This window comes from Camelus ferus, chromosome 2, assembly GCF_009834535.1.
Source record: "Camelus ferus isolate YT-003-E chromosome 2, BCGSAC_Cfer_1.0, whole genome shotgun sequence".
In the NCBI taxonomy this organism is placed as follows: domain Eukaryota; kingdom Metazoa; phylum Chordata; class Mammalia; order Artiodactyla; family Camelidae; genus Camelus; species Camelus ferus.
Window position 1 is genome coordinate 68,762,381 of NC_045697.1, and position 17,942 is coordinate 68,780,322.

Consider the following 17,942-nt stretch of genomic DNA (forward strand, 5'->3'; position numbering starts at 1 on the left):
AAGCTACAAGAATATATTCAATATAGGAAATGTAGCCAATATTTTATAATAACTAAAAATGGAGCATAATCTTTAAAAATTGTGAGTCACTATATTGTATATCTGTAACATACAATATTATACATCATCTGTATTTCAATTTAAAGAAAACAGGCCACATATGTCTCTGATCTGTCAGCAGTTAACTGAAATTACTGAAATATAGAAATGAAGGTAGAACAGTCTTATAGAATAGTGAAGAAAAATTGGCATCACATTTACTAATTCAATAAATAATCATTAATTATTACACCAGGAAATCTAACTGAAGATCTTTCACTCAGACAGAGATCAGAAAGACATTTATACATCTTTATTAACTTATATATTTTCTGCTACAGAAATAAAACAATTTTAAAGCTTGACTGCTTATTCATCCAGCACTGAACCACTACACTTCAGTCACAAAAGAAGGTAATAAACAACTTTTTCATTCATCTGAATATGCTTTCTGATGTTAGTTTTACTTTTTTAGTCAATCTTTGGGCTACAGAAAGGAAATAATACAAGATTGAGAGAAAAGCATCTGAGGACTTAAATGACAGGGGACTCTGTATTTGTAAGCAGCTATATTCACATCTTCCTTCTTATCATCAAGAAACTGAAAAATATTTTGATCCATATAAGGTAGTATGTGTCATACATAGAAAAAGGTACTATTTAAAACTGTCACTTATATATGAAAGGCTTATTTAGGATATTTATGTCTCTTTCTTCTCTCTTAAGTGGAAAGGTTGATTTATTGCAAGGGGAAAATACAGCACTCATTGATGGTGGTTGTGATACTTGCTATTTTATATACAAAACAATTAGTAACTTCCAGATAGGGAAGTAGATAGACAGTTTACATGATTATTAAACAGTGTATTTGCTAGATAAGTTTAGGAAGACTTCTCTCCTTTTTGGAACAAAAAAATGACAACATAATAGTAATATAACAGCAAGAGACATTAAATAATGGTATAATTTAATTGTAGAGATGTTTGGAACTCATAATATTAAACAGAATAAGCTTTAAGAACTATGTTTAGTTTTTAACCACTTAACTTCATTTAAGACACTGGTCTTTCAGGAGGAAGTCTTACTTAGGAATTCTTCAGTTTTCATGAAAATAAGTTAAAAAGAAAATTCAGATCATCAACTTTGACATCTCAAAATTTCATAAGGAGAGAAAAATGCCAAAATTTCATAGGGAGAGAAAATGCCAAACCATGTATATCTTCTCTCTCCATAATTTTATTTATTTGCATAAAATAATACCCATAAAATTTTCAATTTTTCTTTTGTCTTATAATTGGAAATATTTTCTCTAAAACTTTCACTCATATTTCAGGGTTTGAGAAGCCTTAAAACTAATTTTACACTTAAAGGATATTTAAATCCTTAAGGCAGTTACTGAAGCAAAAGTACTTTTTCTAGGCCAGCACTTTTTATATATAGCTTCCAATAGTTAGGAATACAAAAGTATTTACTTCTATAGGGTGAATACTGTCATCACCTTTCTTTCCCAGTAAATTACAGCAGTTGATTTTTTTTACGTTTTATTGACAATAGCAAGTCAGAATGATGTATATTTCAAACTCATGAAAATAAAGTTCAAGCTACTATATGAGAGTCAATTATGAAGAAATTAATGTTTTCCACGACATGAAATGAACTATCTTACATGATTTTAAGACAACTGATACAGGCGGTAGCCAGAAGGTGACCTATTCTAATCCTTAGGGGGATAATATGAATCCGGGCAAGTGAGGACTAATCTAAGACCATCTTTATATAAAAAGCAAGGACTATTCCTGATTCCTGATTCTACAAACTGATATGGATATGCAAGGTCCAACATTCCTAATCAATGTTGAGGAAACGAATAATTTAATAGCTCTCTCCATAAAATACCTGGTGGTCAGAGAGCTCACTCTGAAGGAGGAGAGAGTTTAGGGTACCCTAGCTTGTTTAAGCAACCTGGCTGAACATAGGTGGCATTAGTTTGTACATGTAGCTACTAATTTACAAGATCCCATTAAAATTGCTATCTTCTAGCTTGTAGAGCTAAGAAAGGAAGGAGCTAAGGAAGAAAAAGAATGTTCAAGGCAAATAAAGTAACTTGAGACTGAAAAACTCTGAGTGAAAGGATATATTAATTTGTAGCCATAATTCCCTTTGCTTAAGAGAAGAACCATTGAACATGAGCATAGACAGGTCAATATCAATTGCCCCGGGAATGACTAGGTCAACATCAATGGCAGAATCAGTGAAGAAGAAACATCACTGCACTAAGTACCAATAGCTAGTCAGAACATAATTAGTGAAGTAAAGGCTAAGGGAGGAGCACACTGAAACTTGAAGGGCATCATCCTCAGTACGGGGTAGTATCAGGAGAAAGAAAGGGCCACAGGGAGTACATTTTGGCACTTGTCAGTTATTAACTGTCATAGAGGACACAAAACTCATCTCTGACTTTCTTGGAGAAGAAAATAGTTGATATTTCTAATGATTTTACTATTGAGAATTCAAAGCAAAGTCTCCTTCCCTTACTACTTCTATTATCACTGATTCTCCTCCAACAATGATTCTAATCCACAAACCTCAACTTATAAACAAGGTGCTATGGCCTGGTAAACCAGAGTTTATATTTTAGGAGAATATGAAAATGAGTTATTAGGAAAACCAGAGATAAGAATTCGGTAACTGTTGAAAAAAGTGTATTTTCCTTGGCTACAAACATGGTAGTTTATCAAGAAGTTGACGCTGAAATACTACTTTGAAGAAATAATGAAACTTCTACATTGCAATCAGAACAACAGAGTAGAAAAGAACATAGTTTTCATTTGGGTAAGATTTTTTTCTGCCTTCATAGATCCTTAAAGTATACCTTAGGCAAAAGCACTTCTTGGTAGTAAAATTAGTGATGGCTTAGATAAGTTTTAGGCACACTGAAACTCACACAGAAAAGAATATATTTCAATGTAACTGATTAAAATAACATTAATTCAACTCAAAAATAGGTTAAATCGATGTGGATCTGGTTCCTTTCTACTCTCCCTATTTTTGATATTGTTACCTTCAAATCATCACCCAATACCATTGCAAAAATCATATATTTCACCCAAATTTTTGACCACAGTAATCCATTGTCTATGCAAAATACATGTAACCTTTCCAGTTTTAAAAATACTTTAGATAGATAATTCCATGAATAAGTACTGTGTTAAATCCAGTACACATATATAGGAAAGAGGTTTGCAATATTGCAACTAGCATGGCCAGAGCTTCATTGTTTTCTTGACAACACTGCCTCATGCTGGGTAGAAATTGTGACTCTCTACTCCTTCTCTGAATTATCAAAGATAGAGGTATTTTTTGCTAATAAGCTATGATTCTTAAACTACATAGTTCTGGTGTTACGGTGAGGGTTATAGTTCCCTGTGAGGATATTATGAAAACTATCCACAGAAAAATACCCAAGGGTTTGAGCACACAGTATTTTGCTTTTCTTTTAAAGGGCTTATGGAGTCCATGAAAATGATCCATAATATATAATCACCCAATCTTTCTAGGTTGAAACCAGTTCTTAAGGTCCAAAGATCTGTCTCTATTTCAGTATAATAACTAGCAACAGGATTAACCTGGAATCCTTTCAGGACATAGTAGAGCATTTCATACCTCTGACAGGTACGTCAAGACCTAGTACGATAGGCTGAAAACAGATTTCCTGGGATAGACCTTGACAAGTCTCCCAAAACTTAGTAGGAAGTTCATAAGATTATCAAGAGCTCTGTAAGCAGAAATGAAGGGGAACAATTAAACCAAGACTGTAGTCCATGGAGAGTCAAAGATCTCTTTGGAATGGCAAATGACAGGCACCTTTTAAGAGTTAACTTTGGGGTTTTAAGTAATGTATTATGACATTTATATCTGAAGAGCAAAACTGATTTCTAAAACCAAAAGTTTAAATCACATTTCCAAAGGAAATGAAATACTATCTCAGAAACTTTAAAACTATGGTATAAAGCTGGATTTTATTTAAAAATGAAAGTTTAAGTCACATTTTAAAATAATATATTTTATAGCTATAAAAAATATTTTCTACAAAGATAATATGGGTATTTGGAAATAGGAATGAACCTTCATCCAAAAAACTTGTAATTTAAATCAACCCTTATCATTTTCTATTAGCAATTTGTCAAGAAAAAATAAAGGAAATAATATTTTAAAATATTAAAAAGTTAAAACTGGGTTTTACTTAATTTATATGAACCTATAACAGTCTATTTCTACTCAGAAATCATGAGTGTCTACCTATAGTTAAGGGTAAAAAACAAAGACTACATATTGTTTAATATACTTTGTTTCTAATATTGTCTACATGTCTAATGTCATACCATCCACCTTATATTTTAGCAATACTGAAAATGAAAGCTTGCTAAAAATATTTTATTCTCTTATGTCTCTTTGAGTTTGCATATATCATTGCTTTTACCTAGAACATGCTCCTTTTTCTTGTACAAATAAAAAACTCCCATTAATTTCATATTTCATATAAAATATTTTCTGAAGATTTCCTGACTCCATTTGATTGACTTACATCTTGGTACTTTTCATCAAATCCAATACAATAATTATTTTATTATAATTAAAATATTTATATTTTTTCTCCTTACCAAATTGCTACATATTTGAGAACAAAGACTTTTCATTTTTGGATCCTCAGCGCCTAAGCCATACTGGGTGCCTATTTATAAACTAGAAATAAATGAATATAGCCATGAAATAAAAGCATAGTAACAATGACTACAATTTATGGATTCAACTATTTATCAAGTATAGCAATAAATGGTTTTTGGTACAATTTTTGTATGACATTTTTAGTAGTTTTTTATCCTTATATCTCATTTATTAAATGACTGAAGGGAGACTGAGACTAAGTTTTTTCCTAATCCAATGAACCTACCTTTTCTCTGTAACTGTGGCTTTAAATTTTTTCTTTTTAACTTTGAGCAGTGAAACTGTTTCTCTAATGTAATTTTACGTAAGTGTATAACATATTAAACATAGAAAATCAAGCCACTCCAGTTGAAGCAGATAATGGAGGTCTAAACACATACCTCGTGTCTTTTTATCTCTTGTAAGTGGCACTTTGGAGGCAATATGAACAATCTAATGCCCTAGAAAATTTGTTTTCAATACCCCGATCATATACTGCCTTATTTCTTTTTATTTACTCTCAAGATTGTGCATAGGCAATTCTGTATATTAGAAAATAATCTAGATAGCAGTTTCTAAAGCAGTCTTCTCAACTTTCTTCTGTAATATCTACAAAGTCCCCCCAAAACTTGAGAAACTTCTTATAATAATAAAAGCCTCATCTGTCAGAATCTGAGAGAAAAAGATACTAATATCAAGCCAACTGGAGCTCATCTGAGACTAACAATTGGTATCTAACATGTATCTTTATCAAGTAATAATGAACAAAATCAAAGAAAGAAAAGATGATTTGGAGATATTTTATCACTCTTCAAATTTTATATTCTCATAATCAGAAGTTGAACAAAAATTATGAGACTCAAATGGTAAATTTCTGAAACTCCTTTCCAATGTATTTACACTTCTTTTGAAAAATCTAGAGAACTGTTTGTCTTTCATTACATTAATATATCAAGAAAGCTAAAATATAAAGAGCAAGAGTAGAATCTTAAATGCATAAAACTAAATGAAAGAAGTCAATCTGAAAAGTCTATATACTGTATGATTGCAACTTTATGATATTCTAGAAAAAGCAAAACTATGATCCTAAAATTATCAGTGGTTGCCAATGGATAGGGAGATGAATAAGCAGAATACAGAGGATTTTTAGGGCATTGAAAATACTTTGTGTGATATTACAATGATGAGTATATATCATTGTATATTTTTCCAAGCCCACAGAATGCACAACACTTAGAGTAAATCCTAAGGTAAACTATAGGCTTTGGGTGGTTGTAATGTGACAATGTAGGTTCACCCTTGGTTACAAATACAATATTCTGATGAGTGATGTGATTAATGGGGGATCTATGCATGTATGGGGGACAAGCAGAACATGGGAAATATCTGTACTTCCCTCAAAAATCTGTTGTAAATCTAAAACTGCTCTTAAAAATATAAAGTCTTTTTAAAAAGCAAGAATATAATTTAAAATGTTGCTGATGGTACTAATGATCAGAATTACATTAATAAAGTATCTAACTAGTAACATGGGATTGGAAAAAAAGTTAAAATTCATTCAAAAATTGAACAAATTTTTACTGAGTCCCTATTATATACCAAGCACTGTTGTTAAGCAAAAGAGGAAAAAAGAAACAAGGAAACTACATAACAGCCAGGAAACAGTAAGATGGCATTAGTAAGTCCTTACCTGTAACAGTTAAGTTAAATGTAAACTGATTAAATTATCCAATCTAAAAGTATAGAGTGGCTAGATCAACAAAAAAATAAGACTGAAGCACATGCTACCTTAAAGAAAAAACTCACTTTAGCTTTAAGGACACATATAGACTCAAAGTGAAGGAATGGAAAAAGATATTCCATATAATGGAAAACAAAAGAAAACAAGAATAGCTAATTTACATCAGGTAAAATAGACTCTAAGTCAAAAACTGTAAAAAGAGACAAAGAAAGTCATTATATAATGATAAAGAGGTCAATTCATCCAGAGGATATAATGATTATATATATGCACCCAGTATCAAAGCACTTGAATGTATTAGGAAAAAATTAACAGATCTTAAGAAAGAAATAGACAACAAAACAAAAATAGTAGAGGGCTTCAACACCATACTTTGAAAAAAACGGATAGAAAATCAATGAAGAAACAACAGATTTAAACTACATCTTAGACAAGTGAACTTAAGTATATAAAGAACATTCCATCTAACAGCAGAACACACTCTTCTCAACGCACATGGAACTGTCTACAGAAGGAATAACACGTTAGGTCACAAAACAAATCTTCACAAATGTAAGAAGACTGAAATACCAAATATCTTTTCTGAAAACAATGGTATGAAGCTAGAAATCAATAATGGGGTAAAACTGGAAAATTCACAAATAATGTGGATTAATTAAACAACATACTCCTAAACAATCAATGGATCAAAAAGAAATCAAAAGGGAAGTAAAAAAAAAAAAAAAAAGGCAACTTCAAACAAACAAACAAAATGGAAACACATTAAACCAAAACTTAATGGAATATTGTGAAAGTTGTTCTAAGAGGAAGGTTTATAGGAAAAAAATGCCCACATTAAGAAAAAAAATTATAAATAAATTATCCTTACTTCTTATGGAATTAGAAAAAGAAGAACTAACTCCAAAGTTAGTAGAAGGAAGGAGACAAACTTCAGAGCAGAAATGAAATAGAGACCAAGAAACAATGGAAAAGATTAACAAAACAAAGAACTGATATTTTGAGAAGATAAAGAAAACTGACCAACCTTTAGCTGGACAGAGGGAAAAAAGAGAGAAGATTCAAATAAATGAAATCATAAGTGAAAGAGGAGATATTACAATTCACACCACAGGAATATAAAGGATCCTAAGAGACTACTATAAACAATTGTACACCACTATATTGGATAACCTAGGAAAAAATGGGTAAATTTCTAGAAACATACAACCTACCAAGACTGAGTCATAAAGAAAAAGAAAATATGAATAAACCTTAATGACTAAGGAGACTGAAGTGGTAATAAAAAACTTCCCAACAACAGTTTAGGACCAGATGGTTTCACTGTTAAATTCCACAACACATTTCAAGAATTAATGTCAATTCTTTTCAAACTCTTCCAAAAAATTGAACAGAAGGGAATACTCCCAAACTCATTTTATAATGCCAGCATTACCCTCATAGCAAAGCTAGATAATAAGGCTACAAAAATTAAAAAGTACAGGCCAATATCCCTGATGAATATACATGCAAAAAGTCTTAACAAAATATAGCAAACCAAATTCAACAGCATCTTAAAAGGGTCATAGACAATGATCAAATGGGATTTATCCCTTAGAAGCAAGAATGGTTCACCAAAAACAAATTAATAAACATGAATGCACAAGATTAATACAATGAAAATAAAAATCATATGATCATCTCAATACATGCAAAAAAACTATTAGACAAAATTCAACATTCATTTAAAAAAAAAATCAACAAATTGGGTATAGAATGAATGTACCACAACATAATAGTGGCCATTTATGACAAGCCTACGGCTGATATCATAATCAACAGTAAAAAGTTGAAACTTTGCTGCTATGATCAGGAACAAGACAAGGATGACCACTCTAAACACTATTTAACATAGCACTGGAATAGAACAATTGGGTAAGAAAAAGAAACAATAGTCATTCAAATTGTAAAGGAAAAAATACATTTTTTTTCTGTTTGCAGATGAAATGAACTTACATATAGAAATAACAAATAAATTCAATAAAATTGCAGAATAAAAAATGACATAAAAGTCAATTATATTCCTATACACTAACAACAAACTATCTATAAAACAAATGAAGAAACAATACCATTTATAATAGTATCAAAAATAATAAAAAAATTTAGGAATAAACGCAACCAAGGAGGTAAAATATCTGTACACTGAAAATTATAAGACATTGATGAAAGAAATTATAGATACAAATAAATGGCAAGATATCCCATGTTCATGGATTGAAAGAATCAATAACAAAATATCCATTCTACTTGTCATCTACTGATTCAATACAATACCTATCAAAATTTCAATGGCATTTTTCACAGAAATAGATAAATAAAGCTAAAATTTATATAAAATCATAAAAGACCCCGAGTAGCCAAGGTATTCCTGGGAAAAAAACAACAAAGCTAGAGACATCACATCTCTTAATTTCAAACTATATCACAAATCTGTGGTAATCAAAACTGGCATTAAAAACAGACACATAACCAATGGAACAAATTGAGAGCCCAGAAACGAACTGTTGTATGTATGTTCAACTAATCTTTGACAAGGGTGTCACAAATACACAATGGGAAAAGGATAGTATCTTCAATAAATGATGCTTGGAAAATTGAATATCCACATGAAAAAGAACGAATGAAACTGGACCTTACACCACTCACAATAATTAAATCAAAATGGTCTAAAGTCTTAAACTGAACACCTGAAACTATAAAACTCCTAGCAGGAAGATAAACCAAAGTTTCCTGACACTGGTCTTGGCAATGATTTTTCTTGATATGACATCTAAACTATAAGCAAAAATAAGCAAATGGGACTACATCAAACTAAAAAGCTTCTGCACAGCAAAAGAAACAATCAATGAAATGAAAAAGCAACCAAAGAAATGGGAGAAAACATTTGCAAACCATATATCTGAGAAGGGATTAATATCAAAATATAAAAGTAATTCATACAACTCAATAGCAAAAATTATAAAAAATAATCCAATTAAAAATGGACAGAGGACTTGAATAAATGTTCTTCCAAAGATAACATACAAACAGCCAAAAGGTACATGAAAAGATGCTCAAAATCATTAATCATCAGGGGAAGGCAAATCAAAACCACAAAAAATACCACCTCACAACTGTCAGAATAGCTATTATCAGAAAGACAAGAATAATAAATGTTGGCAAGAATGGGAAGAAAAGGAAACCTTTGTGTACTACTGGTGGGACTGTCAATTGGTACAGCCATTATGGAAGTTCCTCAAAAATTAAATATAGAACTGTCATGTTGTTCAGTAACCCACCCCTTGGTTTACATCTGAAGAAAGTGAATCACTATATTTTAGAGACTTCTGCACCCCCATTTCATTGCAGCATTATTCACAATAGCCAAGACATGGAAACAACTTGTGTCCATCAAAGGATAAATAGATGAAGAAAATGTTATACCCGTGTGCGCGCGCACACACACACACTGGAATGTTTTAAAAAGAAGGAAATCCTGCCATTTGCAATAATATGAATAAACCTTGAGGGCTTTATGCTAAGTGAAATTAGTCATCAGAAAAAGATAAATACTGTATGATCTCACTTTATCTGGGATCTTAAAAAGCTGAACGTTTAGAAATAGAAAATAAATTAGTGATTGCCAAAGGCTGGGGAGTAGGAGAAATTGGGAGAGGTTAGGTAAAAGGTACAAAGTTTCAGTTAGAAGATGATTAAGTACTAGGGATGTAATGTAAGCATGGTAACTATAGTTAACAATACTGTATCATACAATTTGAAGTTGCTAAGAGAGTAAATCTTAAATGCTATCACCACAAAAAAAAGGTAATTATGTGAGATGATGGAGGTGTTACCTTATTGTGCTAATCACTTTGCAATACACATGCTCACAAAATCATCATGTTGTACACCTTAAACTTACACTATATGCTAATTATATCTCAATAAAGTAGAAAAACTATACTAAAAATAAACTTGTACTACTGAATTTTAATTAAGTTCAGTAGAATTTGATTTTTTAAAGAAGTATTTTAATTTTTTCTGTAATATTTAAATGAAGAATATTTTAAACCTGAATTCATTGAAGTTTCTTCTATCTCATTTTAATATTGTCACATAATAATTATTAACTTTAAATTCCAGAAAATAATGTGTAACCTTATCTAATCTTTAAAAACACATGTTTTCTAGTCAGAAGACTTCCTCAACAAGAGGATGTGAATCAATCAATAAAACCTACTGCTATTTTGAAAGAACATTTCCCTATTTTTCTCACTGAGAACTAAGTCAGTAATAAATCTTTACTTCTAGATAAAAATTAGTAATTTAATCCTAGGAAGAAAATCCATTTTGTTAACTTATACTATAAACATTTATTGATACAATACTATGTGCCAGCTTCTGTGGTTGAAACCCTACTAAATTAAATAAATTCTTAACCTCATGGAGTTCAGAATCTACCATTAGGAGCTGACTGGCACTATAAGTGAACATCATAAACCTTCTAAAATTGTATGCAGTTTTTGTTAAAAGTATATATGCATTTGCCCTCTAAGTAAAGAGCTTCTAGGTTTTACTAGCTATTCAAAAGTGTCCATTAGAGTGAACTAGTAAATGTCAAAAACTAGACGGAACATAAGAGACAAACAGATTAGCCTGTAACTGAAATATAATGGGTAAAGATATGTTCTAATGACAACTTGGACCAAAAAAAAAAAAAAAGGAGAAAACTAATTCTGTCTACAAAACTCAAGAGAATTCATGAAAGAATAAAAATGGCAAGCAGACCCCACAAATGCAGGTGCACAACATTAGAAAACTGTAGTTATTATAAATATTATTGTAAAGACCACCGACATCTGACAGTTTGGGATCCAGAGGGGACATGAGATACTAAAAAATCTCTAACTATCTTGAAGTAGACGTCATACATGTTTAAGTACTTTTCAAAAATATCGCATGTTGCAATCTTAAAACAGTTTTATAAATTTCTAGAATCACCATAAGTAGAAAATTGAAAAAGTAAAATAATTAGGGCAAACACATTCTTAAGAGTCACCAACTTAAACTTATTAAACATGATAAAGAAAAAGAGAAGCGTCAAATTAAAAAATAACAAGCTATAACAAACAAACCTTGTAATTAATTCCTCAGCATGTCAGCTTAAAAGAACTTTTCCTTTAAAGAAGGAAAATAATGAAAGAAAATTACTTGTTCAAAGAAAGTTTTCAATTATTAAAAGAAACAAATGGTGCTGGGAAGACAAAACATTACAGGGTCAGTTCTCAACAAAACAGTTACCTTGGGGTGCAGTATTTAGAAGATACATTAGTTTGAAATTTCAGGCAATACTTTAATTAAACTTCATTATTAAATCCATAAGTAGTTTTCCCCAAACATGTAGAAATAATTTTCTACAATAAATGACTAGGAAGAAGTATAAATATGTTCATAAAATCTTAATGAAAGAAAAAGGAAAGGCATCTTTAAATACCAGAAATACTAGTGGATACATCGTTTATGACAAACGTATCACAAAATGAAAAAGGATAACATTAGATTTACCGGCATTTATAATCTATGGACACCATTAAAATCACTTTTAAAAAGGAGTGGGGAAGTACTCAGCTAAAGATTTAATGTGATTTAATATGACCAGACTATGAACAGTTCTAATACCCAACTTATCAAGACTAACAGCTTACTGCTAATACTTAATTAAAGATCCTTCCTCACTGCACCCAACAATCCAAACAAATCCACGTAAACATGTCACAAACTCTGCCAAATCCCTACTAGTTCCCAGTTTGTAAGACTTGCCTTACATCAGGCAACCAATCACACAGCCGATCCTAAAATATTATGCAATCTTTTCTTGACTTCCACCTTCTGAAATACTACTAACACTCTGTCTAGCAGAGTCTCCCTTTCTAAAGTAAGTCTTAGAAAATTAGCTTTGCTTAATCTCAGTAGGCATTAACAGTTATCTTTTTGGGAGTCAACAGTCAACAAGTAACATCTCCATTATATATTTGGATTTTCTTTTTCTTCCTTTTTCTGATATTATGAATCTACTTTTGAGAGAATGTTGAAAAAATTATTTGGAATATGGCATTTTAAATAAGCAGAAAAACATACATTCAATAAAAATAAACTTGTCATTAACTAACCCAAAAAAAGGACATTGACTGTGATTTGCACTGAGTATTAACTCTTAAATCAATTGCTATAGCCAGTGGGAAAACTTTTTCCCACCAAATGGGGAATTAAGGCATATAGTGAACACAATTTCTAAAACCCTGCAGGTTTACTTGAACCTCCTTCTTACAATCAGAAGACCCATAGCATAATGAGACATTTATTTACCATGAATCTAAACTAAACCAACTACATTTATTAAAAAAAAAGATCACTACTTGATTTTATTGGATCCACAGGGCTTTCTTCTTCTAAGCTCTCTAATAAATTCATGATTTCAATAAATACTTGGAAATTTCAATGTGTGTATGTAAACAAGTAAATATTAAAGTTGCAGGGATGTAAAAAATTATATATATTAATTCTGTAGAGAATATTTATAGATAAATGATTAATTTTTAAATTCTTAAATAATTCTTTAAGAAATGTCAGAATATATCTTCAAAAGGTCTTTCTTAGTCAAAACATTTTGATTAGTTAGTAATAATAAACCATAAGAAAAGGACTTTAATAAGGACATTTGCAGTACTTTCTGGACATTTTTCTATTCTTGTGTTGTTATTAAAAGAGAAATATCATTGACAAACCTCATATGTCGCTGGACCAGGAGTAGTCTCTTTGGAATCTTTAAAACGCTTCGATGCTTTAACAAATAAGGGTATGGAGCAAGATTTCTGTAAAACAGGATTGTACGTTGCAGGCCCTAAGAAAAAACAAATGTAAAAATAATAAAGCATGATTTAAATGATTGATTTTGGTCACATGGATATTATTCTTAGATTTATGATCTTAACATTTAGATTTAGCATCAAACAATCTTGGAGCATTCCTTTTGAACACTTATTCATTCAGGGATTTGAAATATGATAAGCATGAAATACAGGAATACTTCATTTTATTGCACTTCGCTTTATTGCACTTTGCAGATATTGTGTTTTTTACAAATTGAAGGTTTGTGGCAACCCTGTTTCTAGCAAGCCTATCACCACCATTTTCCCAACAGTATTTGTTTACTTCATGTCTTGGTGTCACGTTTTGGTAATTTTTACAATATTTCAAACTTTTTCATTTTATATCTGTTATGGTGATATACGATCAGTGACCTTTGATGTTACTACTTTAATTGGGCGCGCCACCAACCATGCCCATATAAGATGGCAAACCTAAGTGATACATGTGTGTTTTCTGAATGCTCCCCCATCTCTCTCCCTCTCCTTGAATCTGCCTATTCCCGGAGGACAATGATACTGAGATAAGGCCAACTAGTAATGTTACAATGGTCTATAAGTGTTAAAGTGAAAGGAAGATTCACATGTCTCTCACTTTAAATCAAAAACTAAAAATGATTAAACTTAGTGAGGAAGGCACGTCAAAAGCCAAAGCAGGCCGAAAGCTAGACCTCTTGTGCTAAATAGTTGGGGAAAGTTTTTGAAAGAAATTTAAAGTCCTCCTCCAGTGAACACACAAATGATAAGAAAGTGAAACAGTCATTGCTCACATGGAGAAAGTTTTAGTGGCCTGGGTAGAAGATCAAACCAGCCATAGCACTCCCTTAAACCAAAGCCTAATCCAGAGCAAGACGCCAACTCCCTTCAATTCTACGAAGGCTGAGAGAGATGAAGAAGTTGCAGACGAAAGTTTTGAAGCCAGCAGAGGTTGGTTTAAGTAAAGAAGCCCTCTCCATAACATAAAAGTGCAAGGTGAAGCAGCAAATGCTGATAATAGAAGCTGTAGCAAGTTATCCAGAAGATCTAGCTACGACAATTCATGAAGGTGGCTACACTAAGCAACAGATTTTCAATGTAGACAAAACAGCCCTTTATTGGAAGAAGACACCTTCCAGGACTTTCATAGCTAGAGAGGAGAAATCAGTGCCTGGCCTCAAAGCTTCAAAGGACAGGCTGGCTCTCCTGAGAGGGGCTAATGCAGCTGGTGACTTTAAGTTGAAGACTGCTCATTTACCAGACCGAAAATCCTAGGGCCCCTAAGAATTATGCTGCATCTGTTCTGCCTGTGCTCCATAAATGTTATAACAAAGCCTGCATGATGGCACAAGTGTTCACAACATGATTTTTTGAATATTTTAATCCCACTGTTGAGACTTACTGCTCAGAAAAAAAGATTCCTTTTAAAATATTCCTGCTCAGTGACAATGTATCTGGTCACCTAAGAGCTCTGATGAAGATGTACAAGATTAATGATGTTTTAATGCCTGTTAACACAACATCCATTCTGCAGCCCATGGATCAAGGAGTCAGTTTGACTCTCAAGTCTTATTATTTAAGAAATTCATTTCATAAGCCCATAGACAGTGTCTCCTATGAAGGATGTGGGCAAAGTCAATTAAAAAACTTCTGGAAATGGTTCCTTATTCTAGATGCTATTAAGAACATTTTTTAATTCATGGAACTAGGTCAAAATATCAACATTAACAGGAGTTTGGAAGACATTGGTTCCAACCTTCATGGATGACTTTGAGAGATTCAAGACTCAGTGAAAGAAGAAACTGGAAATGGGGTGGAAATAGTAAGAGGACTAAATTAGAAATAGAGCCTGAAGATGTGATTCAGTTTTTGCAACCTCATGATAAACCCTTACTGGATGAGAAGTTGCTTCTTATGAGTAAGTACAGAAAGTGGTTTCTTGAGATGGAATCTACTCCTAGGGAAAATACTATGAAGACTGCCGACATTTCGACAACAAAGGATTTAGAATAATATATAAACTTAATTGATACAGTTGCAGCAGGGTTTGAGAGGATTGAGTCTAATTTTGAAACAAGCTTTTACTGTGAGTAAAATGCTATCAAACAGCATGCATGCTATAGAAAAATCGTTCATGAAAGGAAGAGTCAATTGGTGCAGCAAATTTCATTGTTGTCTTATTTTAAGAAATTGCCACAGCCACCCAGCCTTCAGCAACCACCACCCTGATCAGCCAGCAGGCAACATCAAGGCAAGACACTATACCAATAAAATGACTATAACTTAAATATTCATTATAATGATATTGACATATTCTGTTGGGAAGAACAGGGCAAATGAGCCTGCCTCCTTTTCGACCTTGAAGCCCAATACAAGTTTTAATTCTCCTTCTGTTAAATTAAATGGGGATCTGTTGGTTTCAGCTAGCATAGAGAGAAATCAAATTATGGGCATGGGTCAAGATGGGGAAATTGGTCATAGGTGTTCTTCTGCAGTAATTCCCACTGAAATATATATGATCCATACAATAGTAGGACTGAGAAGATAAGAACTGCCAGTGTTACTTCACAGGAGATGGTCCGTGCTCTTCCCTGTACAGCTCTGATTAGTGTGTATTTGGATCTGAAACTCATCTAGATCAGAAGATGAAAGCAGCAGCTTTGGCTTGATATAGATATTATAAATAGGACATCTAGGTTTCTATGAATTAGTGGATAAGGTACAAGAAGTGGAATTTATATTGTAAGAGCCAAAGTGGAGACTAGAATTGATGCAATAATAAATATATAAATTGATTAAAAAAAACCTGACTTGCTGAAGGCTCAAATGATGTTTAAAATTTTTAGAAATAAAGTATTTTTTAAGTAAGGTATCTGCATTTTTAGACATAATACTATTGCACATTTAATAGACTACAGAGTAGTGTAAATGTAACTTTTTCAGTGAAGACATGGTAACTGAACTGCATTTGGAGACATGAGTAAGATTTAAAGAAGCAGAAAGATGGTTTAACAGCATTCTGGACACTAAACATGATAGAAGTCAAGGCACAAAGGTGGAATTTACAGGCAACAATTGAATGTAGTAAGCAGACTGGCTGGATGGAATAGAGCCTAATCCTAAATACAGATTTTGTACTAGAGCCCACAGGTTTAAAACTGTATTCTAAAATGTCCCCAAAATTCCACAGATGTGCCCAGGGGCAATGTGTAGGTAAAGCCCAAAATAAACAGGCTTTAAATATTTTCAGTCAAAACAACAACTGATTTACTATTTTGTTTGGGTCCCATGTAAGATTTTATTTAACCAAAGTTGTTGAGTAATTTTTTTAAAGGGTTGAAAGCCATTTCCTTAATCTAGCTCTTCACGGTTTTAGACTAAAGGAGATCCATGAAGAAAGACATAGTTTAAGACATAAACTCTGGCAGTAGTTTATAGAATAGAATAACTTGAAGATGGTCTGTTTCAGGGTCACTAACAAGGAGTTTACTAACATTGATAAGGGAAAGGAAGAACAATTCAGGATATTTTCTAAGAGATGCAACAAACAGTATGTGTAGTGATTAGAAGAAGACAAAAATGGATAGTGGCTATGCAAAAAGTAACACTGTGACAGAAATAAGGAAACACGGAACAAGGAGAGGAACATCTTGTGCTTGATTTTGAACCAGTTATGTCTGAAAAATGCAGGATATTGAAACAGAAATGTCTAGAGAACAATTGCAGATATGTAATTGAAGCTCATGAGAAAGCTGGTGTGGAGAAAAAGAATGATGTTATTCACACAGAGGCAATAATTGAGGGTTCTCTAAGGGAAAGAATGTGGAGTCCAAGAAGGAAATAGTCTGGTGAGTAGAATATAGCTATTACAACAGCATAAAGAGAAAACAAGGAGAGGTTATTTTTCTCCTTTTCCACGTTAACCAGGCTTATTGTGTGTCTATTCCATGACACGCCCTGTATATGAAGAGTATTAGAGGTCTACTATATCAAATATTTCAAGAGGACACTTATAGAGAGGTCACTGTAGAGTATGTGGAATGTAACTTTAGAAGAGTGGTGATGAGGTGAAACTAGACGTCACTGAAGAAACACTGTGTGGGAAGAGGGAATAAAAAATTGGAGCATAGAATATTGACAATGAACATAAACAGTGAAATAGAGGAGATATAAAGATACTAATAGAATACAAAATTAATGTCTCTATCTCCATAGTAAACATGCAATTCAAAACCACTTTGGAGAGTAGATTCCTGTTAACATTTTAAACTCTTAAATATATTAGAATTGATAAGTTCACACTGAATGCTTTATCTTCATTAACATAGGACATTTTAAAATTTAAAATAAAACATAGCATTTGGCTCTAGATCAACCATTCTATTATCAATTCAATTAATAGGAAAGATATCCAAGGTTATAAAACGCTTGTGGGAAGCTGCTATAAACTCAATGTGTCCTTCGACAATTTATATGTTAAGACCTTAATCCCCAATGTGATGGTATTTGGAAATGGGGCTTTTGAGAGGTAATTAGGT

The 17,942-nt window shown here is 32.2% G+C and overlaps 1 protein-coding gene across 1 annotated transcript in view; it reads right to left on the reverse strand.

Moving 5' to 3' along the window:
* Positions 1 to 17,942, reverse strand: part of STPG2 (sperm tail PG-rich repeat containing 2) — a 411,510-nt gene that overhangs the window by 158,491 nt on the left and 235,077 nt on the right. Inside the window, exon 11 of the mRNA XM_032460154.1 lies at positions 13,288 to 13,403. Within this exon, the coding sequence (XP_032316045.1) occupies positions 13,288 to 13,403 (116 nt within the window). The remainder of the gene's footprint in view (positions 1 to 13,287; positions 13,404 to 17,942) is intronic.